We start from the raw sequence: 20,235 nt of genomic DNA, 5'->3' as shown, positions 1-20,235 counted from the left end.
ATCAGGCGACAGGCAGGGCCCCACCCTCAGGGATTAACCACGCTCCTGGAGAAGGGAATTCAGGGTTGGGCATTGTAAAGAAATGACTGACTGCTCTGGAGTCAAGTAGAGAAACCTTTATCGAAATTCCCCGAGAGCCGCCAAAGCTGACACTGGAAGGGATGTCACCTCCTGGCTGCCCTCCAAGGTGGCAGAGCTGTCTGTCCCAGGGTTTTCCTTTCCTCTAACCTTTTATTTCCTGCTGCAAGTGGAATAAAACCCCGTCCAAGCCTGTTAAGGGTGGGGAGTGACATCTCACCTGCCTCCCCACTCACCATCTGCACAAGAAGCCACTCCAAAACACCACCGTGACAATCTCAACCCCTGCTTTCCCCTCCTGACTTTTAAAACCAGGGCATCCCTAATAATAAATTAATCAATCTCTTTCCCACCTCCTCCTCAAAATACTCCCATGGCAGAAAGTTTTCCCCACTGTGGTAGTTGTTGTCTGTGCTGGTCCTGCTTTGGCATTGCAGGCCCTTGGATTTGGGGAGAAAATCTGGGGTTTTGCTGTAGAGTTTGGATAAATCTGTGTGAAAAGCATTGTCCAGAGACATAAATGGAGAGCAGAGGGCTGGGATCATGCGGATTTGAGATCCACACATGGTTTTAACCAAATCCCCTCATTTTAAGCCCTCCCTCTCTGTGGAGGATCCACTCAGGGGAGTGCCCACATGAAGCTAAACCCTTTCTCTAACTAACCCACAAACTCCAGGGCTTAAAAACCACTTGTGGAAGTTATTATTCCATTGGAAATGAGGAACTTTTCAGCCTTCCTATGGAGCAAGGAGAGGCGGGTATCACCCACCCATCTGTTTGCTCAGGGCCTTACTGAAGTGTAAATACCCCACGTGCTTTGATCTGCAACATTGCTAAACATCCTGGGCTGGGGTGAGCTGATAGGAAACTATTTCCCTACTTATTTTATTCATTTTTAGTGCCCCGGTTCGCCTTGATCCTTGATCCTCCCACCCTGCAGGGTGGAGACCCCAAGTTTATGGCGGATATTTATTGCTTGTTTCTTGCTGCCTTCGATGGGCATCTGTTAGTGGGAGCAGCAGCTGCTTAAGTAGGAGTGGGTTTAGAAAGGGATTAATGGGGAGAGATGGACAAGGTCGGTGTTGTGTGGGGTGTTCCCAGAAGGAAAACTGACTCAGGGATCATTTGTAGCTTGGGGGGTCAGGGGACTCCCCCTCCCTCCCAGCTGCAGCTTTCCCAGTACAATGAAACTTCCCCAACAGAGTTGTTTTAGGTCCCCATGTGATCCTGTGTGGAAAGCGTAATTTCAAACAAGTGCTTTCACAACAATTCACCAGTCGGGGGTTTATTTGTCTGGATTGATGCAGTGCTCACTGAATACTGTCACAGGGAGGTTAAACTCTGTCTTGTGCTCCCATCCTGCTGCCTTTGCTCAGGACAGGCTGTAATGCCTTGGTTTAAACTGTTAGGGCTAAACTCCAAAGATTTGGGTATTTCAGTAGGGTGACACCATTGTGGTTTTCCTTTGGGTGGGTTGGAGGAATGGGAATTCCTGTGGGAGGGCTGGGACACACCAGGTACCACGGTCACCTATGGGTGGAATTTATGAGAGGCCCCTGAGCCACCCCCGGCTCCCCCCATTCCTTTGTGTCAGGCAGGACAAAGTCTCTGGAATCTTCCCAAGATTGTCATGGGGCTGCTCCTGTGCCATGCTGAGGCCGTGTCACTGCCCTGTGCAGAGCCCACAGCGGGTCACAGCTGTCCCTGAGCCTGGGGACACCCCCCGGGACCACACTGGGACATCACAGCTGTTCCCAGCCCTGGTTCCGTCCACCCTGGGACAGCCTGCTTGTCCCCATCCCTGTATCCACAGCGGGACATCCCAGCTATTCCCAGCCCTGGGTCCACCCTGGAACATCCCAGCTGTCCCATCCCTGGATCCATCCCGGGACATCCTGACTGTCCCCCCTCCCCCCCTGCCCTGCCCTCCCCGTTCCCATTCCTGGATCCACCCTGGGACATCCCGGCTGTCCCACTCCTGCCCGTTCCATCTCCATCCCCATCTATCCCCGTTCCCATCCCTGTTCCCTTTCACGTTCCTATCCTTGTTCCCTTTCACATTCCCATCGCCATCCCTGTTCCCATTAATATTCCCGTCCCCATCCCTATTACCGTCCCTGTTCCTATTCCCATCCCCATTCCCTGTTCCCATTCCCACTCCCCGCTCCTGTTCAGGTTCCTATTCCCTATTCCCCATTTCCCATTCCCATTTCCATTCCCACTCCCCGGTCCCAATCCCGTTCCCGGCGCCGGGGCCGGCGCGCGGCGGTGGGCGGGGCCGGGAGGGGCCGGGCTGGACGGGGCGGGGCGGGGCGGGGCGGGGCGCGTGCCCGGCTGTGCCGCGGTCTCCAGGGCAACGGCGCCGTGCGGCGGGCGCGCGGCAGGTGAGGGGCGGCGGGGCCGGGCCCGGGGCCGGGCCCGGGGGAAGGGTCGGGGGAAGGGTCGGGGTCTGGCTCTGGGGCTGTGGAGCCGCGCTGGAGGGCCGGGCCCTGCCAGCGAGGCTGCGCTCCTGCCGCGGGGCCCGGCCGTGGGCTCAAACCGGGGCACAGCTGTGGGTCCGGCCAGGCTGAGGGCTCTGCCCGGGGCTGTGGCGCTGAGGGCTCTGCCCGGGGCGGTGCCAGCCCTCACCAGGACAAGGGGCAGTGGGGCAGGGACTGATCCCAGGGAGTTCCCCCTGATCGTGAGGAAGGACTCCTTTAAACACCTGGAATGCATTGCCCAGAGAGGGTGTGGAGTGTCCCTCACTGGGGATATTCCAGACCCATCCGCACACAATCCTGTGCCCTGTGCTCTGGGCTGGCCCTGCTGGAGCAGGGGGGTGGCAGCAGATGAGCTGCCATGGTCCCTTCCAGCCTGACCCAGATGGGATCCCGTGCTGTAGGTCCGGGCTGTGGAGTGCCCAGCCTTCCAGGGCCTGGGGTCACCGTTTTGGGGGCACCTGTGGTCACAGCCCTCCCTGCTGTGGTTCCCCATCCCAGCCCTCACCAGACTCCGTGTTTTCAGCCTCTTCCCTCTAACACACACCGTGCTGGGGCACTGCAGACACTCGTGGAGGATCCCACCAGCGCTTCTGTCAGGTTGGTTGCTTGGGGGTTTATTCTTGGAAGGGGCAGCGTCACTGGGGATATTTGTAAGTGCTCCCGTGCGCTTGGGAGTCCTGCCTCAGTGCGTTTTTGCCTTGGAGTTTATTTGTCAGCGGCAGCAAGGGGAAGGTACAGCCCCTGTCCCTCCCACAGGCCCCTGGGAAGCTGGGACGAGTCACCTGCACGAGTGTCCCTGTCCCACTCCGCTGGAGGCTCAGGAGGGACAGGTCTGGTGCTGGGACTCTGCCTTGGCCGTGCTGAGTTGGAGGAGAAATGAGATGTTAAAAAACAAACACATGGCTGGCAAAGCGCCACAGGGACTGTTCTCTCTGTTTGGTTTAGAATAGAATCCCAGAAGGGTTTGGGTTGGAAAGGAACTTAAAGACCATCTTGTTCCACCCCTGCCATGGGCACGGACACTTTCCACTATCCCAGGCTGCTCACAGCCCTGTCCAGCCAGACCTTGGGCACTTCAGGGATCCAGGGGCAGCCACAGCTTCTCTAGGCAGCCTGTGCCGGGGCCTCCCCACCCTCACAGCGAACAATTTCACCCCAGTATCCCATCTAACACTGCCCTCTGTCAGTGGGAAGAGTGGGAAGCAATTCCCCCTTATCCTGGCACTCCAGGCCCTTGTCCACAGTCTCTCTCCATCTTTCCTGTCAGCTCCTTTCAGGTACTGGAAGGCCACAATTAGGTCACCCTGGGGCCTCCTCTCTCCAGGCTGAACAATCCCAATTCTCTCAGCCTTTCCTCCCAGCAGAGCTGCTCATCCCTCTGATCACCTTGGTGTCTCCTCTGGACTCACTCCAACAGCTCCACATCCTTCCCTTGCTGGGGACCCCCGAGCTGGAGGCAGCTCTGCAGGTCATTCTTCTCCCAGAGTTGTTCCTCCTCCACCCAGGTGTGCCTGGGATTGCCCCGACCCAGGTGTAAGGTTTTGCTGTTGGCTTTGCTGAGCTCCATGAGGTTTGCATTGACCCACACGCTGCTGGGGTGACAAACAGCAGCTGAATGTGACTGTGTCATTTCTGGGGAATGCCAAGCAATCCGCGGTGACCTTTTTTTCCTCCCCTTAGTAAATTCTGCCACGAAACCCACAGGAAGAGAAGAGGAGGTTTCCTGTGGCACTTCTCCAAAATGTTGTTGTGAGGTTGTGACCCAGGGGCTGGGCTGGCTGTCCTGGCATAGCTGAGAGCTCCGAGTGCAGCTTCCTTTGGGGAACACACAGCACAACGTGGCTTCCTCCTCAGTGCAGGTTGTATCACAGAATCGTGGAATATCCTGAGCTGGAAGGGATCCACAAGGATCATCCAGTCCAACTCCTGGCCCTGCACAGACACCCCAACAATCCCACCCTGGACATCCCTGGGTGTATTGTCCAAATGCTCCTGGAGCTCTGACAGCCTTTGGGTTGTGCCCATTCCCTGGGGAGCCTTGGGCAGTGCCAGCACCTTCTGGGGGAAGAGTCTTTCCCTGATATCCAACCAAAACCTCCCTGACAGAGCTCCAGCCATTCCCTCAGGTAAATCATTCTCTGTTAAGCAGCTTTTGGTCACTGGAGAGTCAGAACAGGTTTCTGTGTATTGAATCAGGGTTTTTCAATCTCAGTGGTCTTGAGATACCTTTAAAATATGAAGTGTAGTCAGTCTTATCCCAAAATCCACAATAGGAACTGAATCTCCCACTGCAGGAACAGTGAAGAGGCCAGAGCTGTGCTCTGAGCTTCACTCATCTCACATTTGCAGTTTCCAGCTTCAGAAAAAAGAAATTGTTCTTTCCATCAACAACTTACATTCAGTGGTGAAGGGCACAACTCCCCAAAGCTCTGGGACAATTTTACACAATTCCTGCCAGAGCCACTCCCTACAAATAACACATCTCCCACCCTCTGTGCCTCAACCAGCACTGCAGTGTTGCTGCCTGCCCAAATACCCCCGATTTATTCTGTTATTACCTGACACCCAGCGCAGTGTGGGAGTCACAGGGAGCTGGAACTCTCCTGTAGCTTTTCCCTCTGCTCCCGGCCTGCAGGTGCGATGGCCACAGCGGCTTCCCGGGACTCAGCACCAGCTCAGCTCTGCTTCCCTTCAGGCACTGCCCTTCCGCCGTGGGCCAGCACCGTCACCATGCACGTCACCAGGCCCAAATCTGCCAAGGGACAGAGGCCAAGCTTGAGCCACCGTCAGGGCAGGGAAGCCTGTCTGTGCCATGTGCCACCTTCCCCACCAGCAGCCTCTCCTGGGGAATTGGTGAACAGCCGGAGGGCACCACTCACAAAACCGGCGTTCCCACCTGCCCAGGTGTCTCCTGAGAAAATCCCAAAGCTCCTGCAGCAAGTGCCTTTGAAGACCTCCTCCTCCTCCTCCCTGAACAAGTACCGGGTGCTCCCCTCCATCATCCGGAAGGACGGAGGGAGCGACGCCGTGGAAGCCTTGGCTGAACGGACCAACCGGCTGGAGGTGAGTGAGGGGCACGAGGATGCTCCAAAAGCCACCAAGACTTTTTCTGGAGAGCCGGGATCTGCCAGCACATTGTCAGGAAGTGACAATCCCACTGAAGAGAGCTCACACATGCACTGTGCCCCTGAGCAGTGGGGAAGGCAAGGGAGGCAGGAGAGCCCTTGGGTGTTCCCTCTGAGCCCAGAAGAGCCGCAGGTGCTGCTCGCTGTCAGATCTCCCTCTGGGCAGAGGTTTGAGCACCACTTCAAGCCCTCTGACACTCTCCAGACGGTCCTTGCTGTGGCAGGACAGAAATTGTTGACCAACTACCAACACTGCAGCGTTGAAACCATGGAGGTGCCCCGGAGGAGCTTCTCTGACCTCACAAAGTCCCTTCACGAGTGCGAGATCCTCCCCAAGTCCGTGCTGTGCATCCGACACGACAAGCAGCACGATGCTGCAGATCTTTAGGCACACAGAGAAGCCGTGGGTCCTTGCATTGCTTCTTCCAAGAAACTGAGAGTCTGATGCTTCTTTATCTTCCATCTCCCACAAAATCCCCGTGAAGAAGTCATGGATATGTAATAGTATTTGAAATAGTATTTCATAAAATAGTATTTCAGATGCATAAACCTGATTCATACAGAGCAGCTTGTGTCATCTGTGCCATCACAAATTTCTGCCTCATCACCACCAACCTTCAGCCTTTCTGGTTTGTTGAAGTTGCTGATGTTCTTATTTGGCTCATATGATCCACAGATAAGAAGAGATGGATAGTTAAGTAGGGATGTTACAGATAATTCCATTTAACCCCTCTACACTGAAGTGAGTTAGCCCAAGAAGCAAGTGCTGCTTTGGGAATTTTTAAATAAAGTATTAATGGGATTTGACTGGGAATTGGCTCAAGGAGTAAGCCATCTTTTACTAAACCATCATTAAAAGGCTGATTGGGTGACTTGGCAGGTTTAGGAAAGCACAATATGCTTGTGCTAATAAAAGAGAAACATCTTCTAGTTTCTAATGGAATTTCAAAGGCAGTAATTTTTAATCTCCTTTAAAAATGGAGCACTTGCCACAAAGATGAGTGACTTTAAATGTTTTGAGGCAAACCCAATTTATTTTGAAGCTGAGTGTAACTGCCAAACCAACTCGGCACAGGAGCACAAACACAACAGGAGCAGAAAGCTGATTGCTAGTGCTGGCTGAGTGTGGTACCTGATGTAAATCAAGTGTTCAGGGTCCAGCAGCTTTGTAAAACCAGTGTCTGGTGGAACAGTGGTCCCTGCTGCTGATGGTGATGGGAATTGCTCAGCAGCAGTCCTGGATATCGAAACATGGATGCCTTCAGCAGAACCACGAAGTATTTCACTTAGTTTCAGGAAAAGGGACCATTTTCCATGTTTCATTCAGTGTTGGGTAGTTAATTCCTTGTTTCTGCCTGTTGTGTGTACTGTGTTACATTTCAGAGTGTTTCCATCCCGTGTTAAATGAAACCTTTCAGGCTGAAACTTGAACTTTAAATGATTTACATGAGCTGAGGTTGATCCATCACACCTGCCCTTAAGAAATCTTTAATTTGATGGCAAATCTCTCAGGAGCTGAGATCAGCCTTTGGATGGTCAGCTGCCCTCCACACCACCTTCCTGAAGTTTCTATCTGTGTCCTGCGCTCAGTACAAGCCTACAGCCAAGGAGGAAGCACTTGGCATCAGTGACAAGCTGTGACCAGAGCCAGCGACCACCAGGCAGCTGTGAGAGGACAGGGGCTCTGAGCAAGAACAGAACAATCAGACCATTCAGCAACTTGGCTCACAGTGGACTCTCATGCTGGAGGATGTTCCTTCTGGATATCAAAGATAAAGCTGGATGAGTTTGGTTCTGATCACCTCACCCAGGCTACAGCATCTTCAAAGATGGGAAAAAAATCAAGTCTTGATCTAGGCAAGCACAGCACAGGGAAAGCACCTCTTTTCTCTCTGTTCTCCTTCCCTTCAGAATTGTTCTGGGGAGATTTTAGCAGCAACTTTAAGTCCAGCACAAGAAGCATGGGGGGAAGAACAATATTTATCTGACCTCATTTATAGTGTAGCATCATTTAACAAACTTCTTTGTGGGAATCTTGTAAGAATTTCAGCATTAAAATTCACTGAAATTAATTTCTGTCATAAAACTTACCAGGACTTTTGTCTGAGAATGTCCTTACTGAGGCTTTTAAACACCAACAAAGCACTCAAGCAAAAGTCAGCAAAGGGATTGTTCAGTATGTGTTCTTTAATTCCAATTAAAAGTACATTAGAAACAGCACACAGGACCAGCAGCAGCTTCCATGACAATTCAACCCAAAACTCTGCTGTCACCAGGTCATTCGGCTGTACTAGGAAAGTAGGTGATTAAATAAAGTCTTCCACTCCACACGCAAGCACTCACTCACCTGCCAATTTAAATAGGATTCCAACAGAATAAAAATAGATACACCCCAGAATACAAAAAGTTTAATTTTAAGCTGTTTTTTTTTTTCTTCACTATAGCCTTTATACAAATTGATAAAAGGGTGCACAATTTCCTAAAATTTTAGGTACATTTTAAAATGAGCCTTTTTTTACTTGGTAAAAGGATCCATATTCCTGTCTTTGAACAGAATATGATGGCCAAAATTGCAAAGAAAACAATTCAGTTTAAATTTACAATTTATACATTTGTTTTGACATGATTCCCACACTGAGTAGCAGGCCCGTGGCTGCTCACGCATGTCCCATTTCCCCCCAATAAACAGCTGTGCACCCTAAGTTCTGGTTCAGGAGCCTCCTTCTCCTGGAGACTGGGCTGGGGGAATAGCCCACAGTGTCCAGCTGTGTGCACAAGAGTGGTCCCAACACACAGGAGGCATCATCCTTCCTTCTCCACGAGTTGTGAATCCTTCCTTCTCCGTGGAACACCCCAGGGCAGGGACCAATGACCTATTTTGCACTGTGGAGCACTTCCCACCTGCAATCTGGCTGAGCAATTTAACTCAAAACTCTGGTACTGAAATGTCCTGCAACAGGTAAATTTGGTGTTCTAAGGGTAAATTTTTTTGTTCAATCCAGGCTATCATGATTTTTCTGTTGTTTTATTCCTGTTATCTGATGGGTGAAGCCCAACAGCTCTGTACATTACCCGTGCTGAGCTTCACAGCATGGTGCATTTAATCACATGGTGGGTTTCATTCACAGAGGTGGATTTAATCAGGCAATTCATCAGTACAGTTCCCTACATACTGCCCCTCCCACCCCACCCACCCACACCATAGCCAGGTTAAACACTTGGGATGAACTTGGCTAGTGTCACCACCACCCAGGTCACGGAGAGTGGCCATCCCAACAAATCCAGGACAAAGGAAAAGAAAATACTGCCCAGCAAAGCGACACGGCACCTGCGTTTGCGAGTAGGAGCTACTGGAGACATCCTCAGGACAATTTATGTAAGGAAAAGCAAGGGCACATCCATCAGAAAGCCAGAAATGAGTCTTAAAGAGCTCAGGGGAGCGCCAAAGAGAATGACATCCTAGTTTGTACAAGTTGAGTATTTAGCCAAAAACCAGCTGCCTTGTTTGGGGTTTTTAGGTTTTCTTTTTTTTTTTTTTTTTTTTTTTTCCCTTTCCCTATGTCCATTATGTATTCAGCTGTTGAATTTAAACTGATCAGGTTAATGCTGCATATTATTCCAATTAAAGGCAATAATTTTTTTTTGTTTAAAATTTTAGATAATGCTCTATTGCCTCTCTTTTGGCAAGTGTATTTCTCAGAATTCCAAAGATCATCCCATTTTAAGGCTAAACTAAGAAATGTTAAAAGCTTCTGTAAACATTTCCTCTTCCTCCCCACAGTTGCACAATTTGAAGTCCAACTGCAATTTTGAAAATGAGGTAATTTTTGTGTACTATTATCTTGAAGAGTCCTTTTTGGGACGAGCCAAGAGGCTGTGCCAATCCAAACGCTGATCCAATTGTAGTGGGAGAGCTTCCACAGCAGGGCACACACCAGTTCCAGCAGCTATTTCAGTTATTTATCTTCTCAATTTCATCCAAGTCGTCAGTATCCAATTTGTTTATCTTTTTGTCTGGGAAAGAAGACAAATAGGTCAGATTTTGTAACACTGAGCAGAGAAGGGAACACTGTTCTCCTGAGCTGGACTTGAGTTCTGGTTTATCAGGGAATGTTCAGTCAGGTTTTAAAAATACAAATTAAAACTGTTTCCTTTTATCAAAGGCCCATCTGTTCCAGTGTTACCCAACCCTGGAACATCCCCTTCAAGGACTATCCAGGCAGCCAGCAAACACAGCCTGATTAATTCTGCTCCTGTCACAGGCAGCAGGTCGTAATCCCAAGTGACACTCCACCAAACACTCCTGCTGTGCTCCTCTGCCACCCCTTTGAGGCTCAACAAACACCCTTAGACCTGCTCAGCATCCAACGAGTCAAATCCTGCAGCGATGCAACAGCTTAGAGAAAGGAGTAAGCCTGGGGGTACGTACTGAAATGTTCCTGGATTCTGTTGAGAATGTTCATGCTGTGCTTGCTGTCCACCATGTTGATGGCCAGCCCGCGCTTGCCGAAGCGGCCGGTGCGGCCGATCCGGTGCAGGTAGGTCTCGTTGTCTGGATTCCCATCCTTATCCACAGGCAGGTCAAAATTGATGACAACAGACACCTGCTCTACGTCAATCCCTGACAAAAAGAAAGCACCGGGTTACACAATTTCACTTGAATCTTTTAGAGCAGGAACAGCCTCCTCAAGACTCTGAAATGGAGCTTTTCCAAGATATCCTTACGGGGTACTTGGAAGTAAAAACTATCGAGCTGTTAGGGCAGAGAGTCCCACTGAAACAGCCAAAGGCACTTAAAGATTTTGGAAATTCTACCAGCACATAAATATTTCGAAAACTCTCTCCTTCCCTGCAAAGCTCTGAAGACCACTTGTTTTTTTCCCAAGTACAATCCTGTCTCAGTTGTTCCAGGATGTCGAATTACACCACAAATTCCTATTGGGATAGTGAACTGGATTTAGCTATTTTTCAGTTTTCCATACTTGGGCACACATTCACTGCAAACCCTGAATGTCAGCAGCACAAAGCAGGCTTGGTGCCAGACTCTCACAGGACGGACTTTTCCACCTCAAGCAGCAGGAAGCAAACAAGAAACGCTGTGTTTGCCCACAGGCACACAGTGGAAGGACACCAATTTCTCCCAACTGGAACACCTGAGGATGCAAATTCTTCCTGAGAGCTGCCAAGGGTATGTGGTATCTTAGAAAGTGCTGCTTCCAGCCCTCCCTGTGATGCCTTTTGGGGCTACCTAAAAACAGAGGCTGGAAAAAATTAAGGGAATAAAAAGCACTTGTATTTATTGAAGGGCCCTCAGGTACATTTCAGGCAGATGAAGCCCCCGGGGGCTGCCCCCAAACACGGACCACGGGTCAGGGGTTTCACACTTTTATAAGTCTGGTCCATTTGCATAATGGGGTTAATCCTCCAATTGCAGCTTCAGGTAACGAAGTCATTTACCCCAAGTTTGCTGCCCCCACTCACTTTTGTTTCCATTTCTCGGGGCCTGGGGCAGTGAGGTGTCCTCGATCCCCAGGCCCGGAGAGGAATTGCTGTGTCTGCCCAGAATGGGAGAACAGCAGCTGACACTGTGCATGGAGTTTAGAGTCATACACTAAAGAACTGCAGGATTACAAACAGATGAAGAATACGAAAGCTGAAATCCCAAGGCATCACCTGGCCCCATTCCCTGGTGTCCTACCTCTGGCACAGACATTGGTGGTCACCAGCACCTTCTCCTTGCCCTCTCGGAAGCGCTCGATGACGGCAGCTCTCTGCTCCACCATCATCTCCCCGCTGAGCAGGGCCACCTGATGGCCCTCCCTGGACAGCTCGGCCGCCAGCCAGCCCGCCGTCTTCCGAGTCTGCAACACACAGCCAGAGCCACACTAGGGAGGGGGTTTTAATGCTGGAAAGCAGCAATAAACCTCTCTGGGGGCCCACTGGAAGCTCTGTGGCTGCTCAGTTGTTGTCTCCCTTACAAACTGTATCAGTAGGAGGACATTACACCTCAGCCACCACAGGAGCCCTTGATTAATAAAGGACACGTTTTCTTTGTGCACTGCTCCTTGGATTTCACTCTGCTGGAGGGTGACACTGCATGTGTACACTGAAAACTCAAGAAAGTTGTCACAAAACTGCAACTACTCAGCTTGGAAAATGGCAGGGTCAGACCTGAATGGAGTTGTGAAATCCCGCAGAGGCTCTGCACAGCCTTGAATTAAACAGTTTTTAGAGCTCAAATTATGTCTTAAGACAGCCTAAAAGCAAACTGCTGCAGCAGACTCCAAACACTTTCATCCTGTCTGAGCTCACTTTGCCTGGCTGTTCTGTGCTGTAAGCACCGATTTTTCCCGAAAAATGATTATGTTGGCTTCCAGAAAAAGAAAACTTAATTTCAGTATGATTCACAGTGAGATCCCAGGTATGGGAAATGAAGTCCCAGGAACAGCTCTGTATCAGCAAAAGAAGCAAAAGACTTCCCAATCCCTCATTCTGCCCTATTTTCATTCATTTTCCAACACCACTGTTTTTTTTTCAGTAGCCGAGTTTTGGAAAAATGCGCATCACTCTGATCTTTGCTTCAGAGGACTTCAGGGACAACAATGACCATTCAAGAATAAAAAAAGTCCAATGTTGTCTCCTGGATGGACAAACCCAGAGAATCAAACCAGCGAGGGCTAACATGGCTTTCAGGATTTCACTCAAAGACGGAGCCAGAGAAGCCAAAAAGGGCAATTTTGTTCTCAGTTCCTTTCTGGAAACCGTGTCTGGCTTGGTTTTAGCACTTGCAGACTCTGAGGGGGTCACTAGGACTAGCATTCCCTGGAAGCACTCACATGGCAGAAGATCATGGCCTGGGCGATGGTGATGGCGCCGTAGATGTTACAGAGAGCCCGGAACTTCTCATCTCTGTTATTGCACAGAACATAATACTGCTTGATGGTGTCCAGGGTCTCCTCCTCGCGCTTCAGTTTGATAATGTTTGGGTCAGGAACAACTTTCTGAGCAAACTTCCACACAGAATCCTCGAAAGTGGCTGAAAACAGGAGCATCTGGCAGTCCCTGGGGAGCATTCTGAAAGAGAGAGAGAGAAACAGGGAGGGTTCCCACACAACTCTGTCATCTCCCGATATCCTGATGGAATTCATGCTACAGGCAAAGGAAAACCATAACCCTGGTGTGGGCCTGAGAGATTTCAGCCTGCTGGTAGCTGCTAACTTTTTCCCAAGGAAAAATTTCTCAAGAAAGTTTCTTCTCAAAACAATCTTGGCAAACAACTATACTTTCTCAAAACAATCTTTCTGCAGGTGGTGTTTTGCTGTTTCTCTAGTTAACCAGTAAGATTAGAGAGGTGTCGTTCCTATCCACCAATCATGTTAAGTCTGTATTGGAACACCTTATAAAAGGTAGTAAGAATTAGAAAATAAAGCCTTCTTTTTCTATGCTCTTTGCCTTCTGAAATACTTGGGAGTCCTTCTTTCACGTCCTACAGTGACACCCTGGAACCAGCTGCTCCATCGGTGAGGTCACCAGCCCCACCTGCAGCCCCGCTGTCCCTGCTCCATACCTCTGAATGCGGATGCTCTGGTCCTGGTGGCCCTGGGTGGCAATCATCACATCAGCCTCATCCAACACAAACACCTTGATCTTCTTGGGATCGATGAATTTCAGTTTGGAACACCAGTCCAGCACGGTGCCGGGTGTGCCGATGACAATCTGCTCCGAGATTTTCTGCCCTCTCTCCACTGCCGAGACAGAAGGAAGGGCTGCTCTAGGGTGGCTGTGCACACAGGGAGATGCTCTGGCTCTCTCTGACCCAGCTATTTCACCACCTGACTGCTCTGGTGCACCTGAGGAGCATCATTCCCTCATTCCTGTTTGTGGTGTTTCCCCTTACTCACATTTGTTGCCTCGGACAGCGTACGCAAGTTTCAGATCCGGGTAAAAGTTTCCCATCTGTTCAATCACTTTTCCTGTTTGAAGTGCCAGCTCATATGTTGGGGAAAGGCACAAACACTGGAGGAACAGAAGGACAGTGAGTGAGGTCATCAACATCCAGGGCAACACTATCACACTTGCTTTAGAAAATTCTTGTTGTAAGTTTTCTTCAAGACAAACATGCAAGTGGCTGAACAGTTTCTCAACCACCCCATGAGGAAATTTGATTTAAAAAATCCCTCTCTAGGCATTGTCTGCTCTGCTGTCACAGTTATCTTCTCTTCCACCCCAAACCCACTTATCCAACCCCCTGCAGGCTGCACTATTTCTCTGATTTAAGTCCTCCCAGAAAGATTTAACTCCTCACAGAGCAACGGCATCGTGTGTGATGCACAGGAAGGACTAACAGGAACAAAATCCACACCTTTTGCACTGAAGGCATTTTGATAAATCCCCAAACCTAAATCATCCCCTTTAAGCAATTTAAAGAAACAACACCATGGTTCCATCAAGCCACGAATTTACATCTGAAGGCCTCCCAGCATCTCAGGCTCTTCACTAGATGGCACTGCACCACCAGGAAACACCGCAAAACAGCCACATCCCACAAACTTTACCTGTGGATACTTGTTCCCAGGCTCAACCCTGCTGAGCATGGCCAGGACGAAGGCAGCTGTCTTGCCAGTACCAGACTGTGACTGTGCGATGAGGTTCTGTGGGCTGGGGACACAGACAGCACAGCTCAGAGGGTGAAGCATCATGGTGGCATTTGAACCCTGTCACACCTACCCCTGCTCTGGATCCATGGCCAACCTCACCAGCTATGCTCCACGGGGCAGGAATTACTTCCTGCCCAACTTTCCCCTTTAGTGTTTCTCAGTTAGGGAGATTTGGAAGGAGAACTGTGGTTATCTCTCAGTAACTTCCCATTTCACATGTTTTCCCCAGTGTCTCAGTACCTCACACATTCCAGCTCAGAGTTGTGGAGAGGAAAATCAGCACCTCAGCTATTCCTACCTACCCAGGATTTTTGAGCTATTTTGTATTATTTCTTCCCAAACTAATGAGGAAAATGACCTCCCAAACCCCACAGCACTGCATGCTCAGTACCAGCCCTAGGAAAAGGACAAATCCAGGGCTGCTGTCAATAGTTAATAATCACAGAAACACCGTGGCATAGGAACCCTTTCTCCATACCCTGAGTTTCTCCATCACCCTCCTCCCAAGCAAAATTCAGGAGCAGCACACTGAACCTTTCAAATCCCTCTGTTCTGGTAGAGAGTAGGAAGAACGTGTACATACGGTTCAGCAAGCATCATGGGCAGGGCATTCTCCTGGATCTTAGATGGTCTGTTGAAGCCCATGGCATAGACTCCTTGCAGGAGCTGTGGTTTCCTGAAAAGAGAAATTTTTATATCATAACCTACTTAAGTCCATTTAGTTTTCATTTGTGTACAAGAAGGTGAGAAAAACCCTTGAGAAGACATCCTAGAATTGTCCCTGCTACAGTCCCACCTGTGAAACAACTGTGGTCAGCATCTGGAAGCTACAAGTGACAGCATGTAGTCTGGACAGGAAGCTTTGCAAAAACCCCTGGATTTATTAATTCAGTCTGCCTGTCCCAGCTCGAGGGCAAAGCCTGTGTCTAAGGCCAGCACTGCTTGTTCCAAAGCAGCTTTTCAGACAATCCAGGAATCCCAGAGCAGAAAGCGTTAATCCTGTCCTGCAGGCCAATCCCATTTCCTCAGCCATGCCTAATCTTGGTGCCAAAATTATCACTCCTCGATGACTCAAACACAGGACAAAGCGTGAGGATGATCATGAGATCCTTGCAAGGACTTCAGGAAGTCGTGTGGATTCTGCAATACAGCTGAATGATGCTGGCTCAGGTAAATGACTGATAATTAGCTCAGTTTGCTGTGACTACACCTTGTGATGCGTGGCTGCAAACCAGCCCTCACACCCAGAACTATGAGGTGACACTGCTGGCCAGCAAACTCTCATCCACTGTTTCCTCTCGAGGGAGCTTTCTACTCTCAGCAGACACTTGTGTAGACAAGGAGACCCCAGAAGAACTTAAATCCAGGTTATGGTGCTGGAAACTCTCAGCTGATGACCCCCAAGTGCTCCCTGAATGCTGTGAGTGCTCTCAGAAGAGCTCTCCTTTCAAAGCAGGTTACAGGTCTCCTGCCCACATTTCCCAGTGCAGTAACTTCCTTTTCAGCACAACATGCTTTTGCAAAAATCCTGTATTACTTTCCAACGATGGGCAGAACAAAAGCTCTTTCAAAACGTAACCTTGTGCTGCTCCAAGCAAGGACAGACAAAGCCCAACTCTGCACCAGTTGCCAAGGATACCCAGAGTCATAACAAAATGAAGACTCAATTAGGCTGGCTGTCCCTGTCATTAACTCCCTGGGATTGTTTGCCTTTTGGAACACAGGAATGAATTAGTCTAACAGGCACTGCAGGACCTCAGCTTCTCCTTGCAGACATTCAACCACGAACACTAACAAAGCAAAACATCCAGGCATTTCATGGGGAGAAGGCTCTTTAGCTCCCATTTTCCTGTGGAGCTGGTAGAGCAACAAACAAGATCAGTGCAAGCACAACAACCCCAACACGATGCACTTTCAGCATATTAACACATATATCCATCCATCGTGCCTTAAATACAGTTATCAGCCCTTGAAAGCTGCACTGGTAGAGGTTGTCAGTGGGAAGGAAGTCAGAAAATACTGGTCTCTCCAGTACATAAATCCACTATTGCTGGAAAAGACAAGCTTTTCCCTTTGTGCTGTTCACTGCTGTTGTTTCAGATGGAAACCCCCACCAGGCACCCAGATAAACCAACTCTCTTGGCATTTAAATAATACAAATGATGCACTCATTAATGACAGGTTGGCAGTAACCTGGAACACAAACCCACGTACTTTGAAGTGGTATCTCCTATGCAACTAGGGAATTTTTCAGGACGTGAGCAGAGATTCCAACTACCTGATGGGCTCCAAACTCACATCTGCTCTGGCAGCTGTAGCAAAACTGCTCTCTCTCCCTGAGTTTAAGAATAAGGCTCCCCGTGACAAACTGAAAAACCCAGTTATAAGGGAGCCTATTGAATATATCTGATCCCAGGATTTAACAGCTCCATGCAGAGAAAGCTCTGGCTCATGCCAGCAGGCACTTACAGGCGCAGCTCCTCGAAAGACTTGACAGAGTAGAGGGGTGATGTGGGGTCCCTCTGCAGCACCTCCACCTGATTTGTGGTGTCAACCAGGTTACTGCGGATCAGCTTGTTCAGTAAGGACTGGGCAGCTCTGTCCTCTGGGAAAGGAGGTGGAAAACACAAATCCATCAGTCACAGCCTGTTCCAGGTCTCGCTCCCACTGAACTCCTGAGTCAGTTACAAGGGACAAAATCCCTCCAAATACTGAAATTCTTCATTAGAGCACAATGGCTTGAAGAGCCCAAACCTCCTGGATGAGACATCAAGAGATCCCAGAGATTCCCCCCAATTAACACCCAGGAAAACAAATCAAACGAGCACAGTTCTAAGGGGGACTTTAACAGATCCAGATCTCTGCTTATTTAAGATTATTTTAGCTTAGCACCTGCTTGGGACAGGGTAAGGCCTCCTCAACCCTCACTCTGACATGTGGGCAGCCACTTCCTCAGCTTTTATTTTTAAGGAAAGTTTGAGGCGAAATGGTACTTTGAAAGATTTCAGTGCTGAAACACAAGGGCTGAGGATAAGGGAGATCTAAACGAGGTTAAACTGCTGCACTTTGGGGTTTTGCTACTAAATCTGCTTCCTAAAACCACCTTCTGAAAGAATTTGAGCCTTTACCCACCTCTGAACAGCCACTGCATAAACGCAACTTGTTGGTTGCTACAGCAATCCCAGCTCCAGGTTATCCAACTGCTCCTGTATCCAGTCCTGCCTTGAGGATACTGCTATCCCCTTATTTCTCTCCACTCTAATCCAGGAGTCTCCCAAGTTATTACAGGACACAAAGCCTTTAAAAGTGTTATGGAGGGAGGACATGTCTTACAGTTAAGTCCTTGGGGCAGGATACAAGATCAGCGGTCCTGAGACACAAGGCAGACTTACTTTAAGTATATGTTAAATCAATATAATTAAAATTAAATTAAATTAATTTCCTTGCCAAAGCTTTTTTTTTTTTTTTTTCCCCACGAAGGCACTCACCCTTCTCCTCATCCTCCGTCTTCTCCACATTGTCATCTGCCTTGACAACGGCACCTGAGTTGGAACAGATCAGGGGGGCACAGGTGAGCTCAGGCCTCAGGGACAGCCCATGCCCCCAGAGCTTTGGAATATCCTGGGAAAAGCTACAAAACTGCTCATTTTCCTCAGGAGAACTGCCCTGCTCCATTGCTGTGCAGAAGAAACCCAAGCTCCAGCTCCGAGTGGAGTTTAGCAACCACGTCAAGGGGTTTTGCTCACACAGCTCCATGAGACACAAAAACATTCAGTCTGTGCTGCTGCTTAATCTCAGCTCTTCTGGGATCTCATGATTTATCAGGAATTTACTTCTGGCAGCAGTGCTCTGAACCCCCCCAGGGAAACATTCCACCCTTTCCAAGCCCACCTGAGCAGCTGGAACTCACCATTGGCATCTGGTTTGGTTTTTTCATCCTTCAGGTGTAAAGTGCTCAGCTAGAAATAAGGAAAAACACAGTATCAGAGCAATTCAAATATAGATCCCTATATTCCAGCCAAGAAAACCTGAGCTTTGGATTTATCAAGTATGGCACAAACCCTGCTCAACTGGAAGGGATGAAGATACAAGAGGACCTTGATTCCAAAAGTTTTAACAGAAATACGCTTTTTTTTTTAAGCTGTAATGACAACACAGTGTCATTACACTGTGGTTTGTTTTCTGTCCTGCAGCCTCCACTCCCTAATAGCTCTGTGGATGGAAAATGGAAGGAAATCAGCATTCCAGGATGGAAAGAGGGTCCATGCACTGCTCTGGCCAGCACAAGCTGCCCCAGGGTGAGTTTGTTTCACCACCTGAGATGCGCAGGGACAGCAGCCCCGAGGGTCTTCCCCACATCCAGGGGCTCAGGGAGTGTTCTGTGCCCAAGCACAGAAAAAATAGAAAACAATTTCTCTGAGGTACGAAGCTGCATTTTTAATTAAACAAAAAAAAATTTAAAAAAAAAAAAGAAAAAGAAAAAAAAAATAAAGTGGGATTTTTTTGAATGCTGGAAGACAGAGCTGAGGCTGGGTGAGTGCCTGAAGCGGTGCGGTGCCTGGATGGAGGGTGAGGGGGACCGCAGGGACGTCTTTGCCCTTTAGATACGCAAAAAAAATAGATGAAGGCGAAGAAATTAAAAAAAAAAAATAGTAAGTAAACAAATAAATAAATTTTAAAAAAATAAAATTGGGGGTTTGCTTATAAAGGAAGAACCCAAGCCCAGGGACAATCGGATGCCCCGGGCCCTCCCTGCCCCCACGGCAGAAAAAAAAAAAATGGGGCGAAAAAGGGTTTCTGCGATGGCTGTTTTGTGTGGGCAGGCGGCGGGGGCCGCGCGCCTCGGGGGACCCCGCGCCTCCGGGCCGGGCCGGGCCGGGCCGGGCCATCCCGAGCCCCCGGCGCGCACTCACCGACTCGGCCGCCGCCTCCTGCTCGTCCACAGCCAGGGCCCACGAGTCGGTGGCCATGGCCGGCCCGGGGTGGCCGCAGCAGCCGCGATGGCGCCGGGCGGGAGCGGCGCAGGCGCGCCCGCGGCACCGCCCCGGCACCGCCCGGCCCCGCGCGCCGCCGCCGCGCTCCAGCGTTCCGGGGGCTGCGCGTTCCGGGGGAGGCCGGGAGAGGGCATGGGGCTGAGGGCTGAGGTGGGCACGGTGTGGGGTGGGGCTGCGAGCCCTGTGTGCTCTGTGGGGCTGTGTGCTCTGTGGGGCTGTGAGCCCTGTGGGGCTGTGAGCTCTGTGGGGTTGTGAGCCCTGTGGGGCTGTGAGCCCTGTGCTCTGTGGGGCTGCGAGCCCTGTGGGGCTGTGAGCCCTGTGCTCTGTGGGGCTGTGAGCCCTGTGGGGCTGTGAGCCCTGTGCTCTGTGGGGCTGTGAGCCCTGTGGGGCTGTGAGCCCTGTGCTCTGTGGGGCTGTGAGCCCTGTGTGCTCTGTGGGGCTGTGAGCCCTGTGGGGCTGTGTGCTCTGTGGGGCTGTGTGCTCTGTGCTCTGTGGGGCTGTGAGCCCTGTGGGGCTGTGAGCCCTGTGCTCTGTGGGGCTGTGAGCCCTGTGTGCTCTGTGGGGCTGTGAGCCCTGTGGGGCTGTGTGCTCTGTGGGGCTGTGTGCTCTGTGCTCTGTGGGGCTGTGAGCCCTGTGGGGCTGTGAGCCCTGTGCTCTGTGGGGCTGTGAGCCCTGTGGGACTGTGAGCCCTGTGCTCTGTGGGGCTGTGAGCTCTGTGGGGCTGTGAGCCCTGTGCTCTGTGGGGCTGTGAGCCCTGTGCTCTGTGCTCTGTGGGGCTGTGAGCCCTGTGGGGCTGTGAGCTCTGTGCTCTGTGGGGCTGTGAGCCCTATGGGGCTGTGAGCCCTGTGCTCTGTGGGGCTGTGAGCCCTGTGGGACTGTGAGCCCTGTGCTCTGTGGGGCT

General features: G+C 50.3%; 2 protein-coding genes across 2 annotated transcripts; one reads left to right on the top strand and one right to left on the bottom strand.

The window, feature by feature from the left end:
• Positions 1-5,198: 5,198 nt before the first annotated feature.
• UBXN10 (UBX domain protein 10) lies at positions 5,199-7,773 on the top strand. Its single transcript, XM_066202864.1, has one exon. It carries the CDS (start codon positions 5,199-5,201, stop codon positions 6,069-6,071), a length of 873 nt encoding a protein of 290 aa, XP_066058961.1. The 3' UTR covers positions 6,072-7,773.
• Positions 7,774-7,848: 75 nt separating this feature from the next.
• LOC136300446 (ATP-dependent RNA helicase DDX19B) lies at positions 7,849-19,364 on the bottom strand. Its single transcript, XM_066202863.1, has 12 exons — positions 19,254-19,364; positions 18,251-18,299; positions 17,829-17,882; positions 16,810-16,945; positions 14,924-15,016; positions 14,239-14,341; positions 13,585-13,699; positions 13,251-13,428; positions 12,520-12,757; positions 11,382-11,544; positions 10,113-10,304; positions 7,849-9,697 (listed from the first exon to the last, which is right to left on the bottom strand). The coding sequence occupies exons 1-12, from the start codon at positions 19,308-19,310 to the stop codon at positions 9,636-9,638; spliced, it is 1,440 nt and encodes a 479-aa protein (XP_066058960.1). The 5' UTR covers positions 19,311-19,364; the 3' UTR covers positions 7,849-9,635.
• Positions 19,365-20,235: the final 871 nt, after the last annotated feature.

This window comes from Chamaea fasciata, unplaced genomic scaffold, assembly GCF_029207755.1.
Source record: "Chamaea fasciata isolate MVZ Bird 193981 ecotype frontalis unplaced genomic scaffold, bChaFas1.0.hap1 SCAF_23, whole genome shotgun sequence".
Lineage (NCBI taxonomy): Eukaryota > Metazoa > Chordata > Aves > Passeriformes > Sylviidae > Chamaea > Chamaea fasciata.
The sequence above is the reverse complement of the archived record's forward strand: the minus strand, read 5'-3'. Positions and strand labels throughout refer to the sequence as shown.

Coding starts and splice junctions, on each gene's coding strand:
- UBXN10 (XM_066202864.1), top strand. CDS start 5,199: ATGGCCACAGCGGCTTCCCGGGACTCAGCACCAGCTCAGCTCTGCTTC.
- LOC136300446 (XM_066202863.1), bottom strand. CDS start 19,310: ATGGCCACCGACTCGTGGGCCCTGGCTGTGGACGAGCAGGAGGCGGCG. Junction 13,429..13,584: donor CGCTGTCCGAGGCAACAAAT/GTGAGTAAGGGG, acceptor CTGTCTCGGCAG/TGGAGAGAGGGCAGAAAATC. Junction 11,545..12,519: donor AGGCCATGATCTTCTGCCAT/GTGAGTGCTTCC, acceptor TGTGTGTTGCAG/ACTCGGAAGACGGCGGGCTG.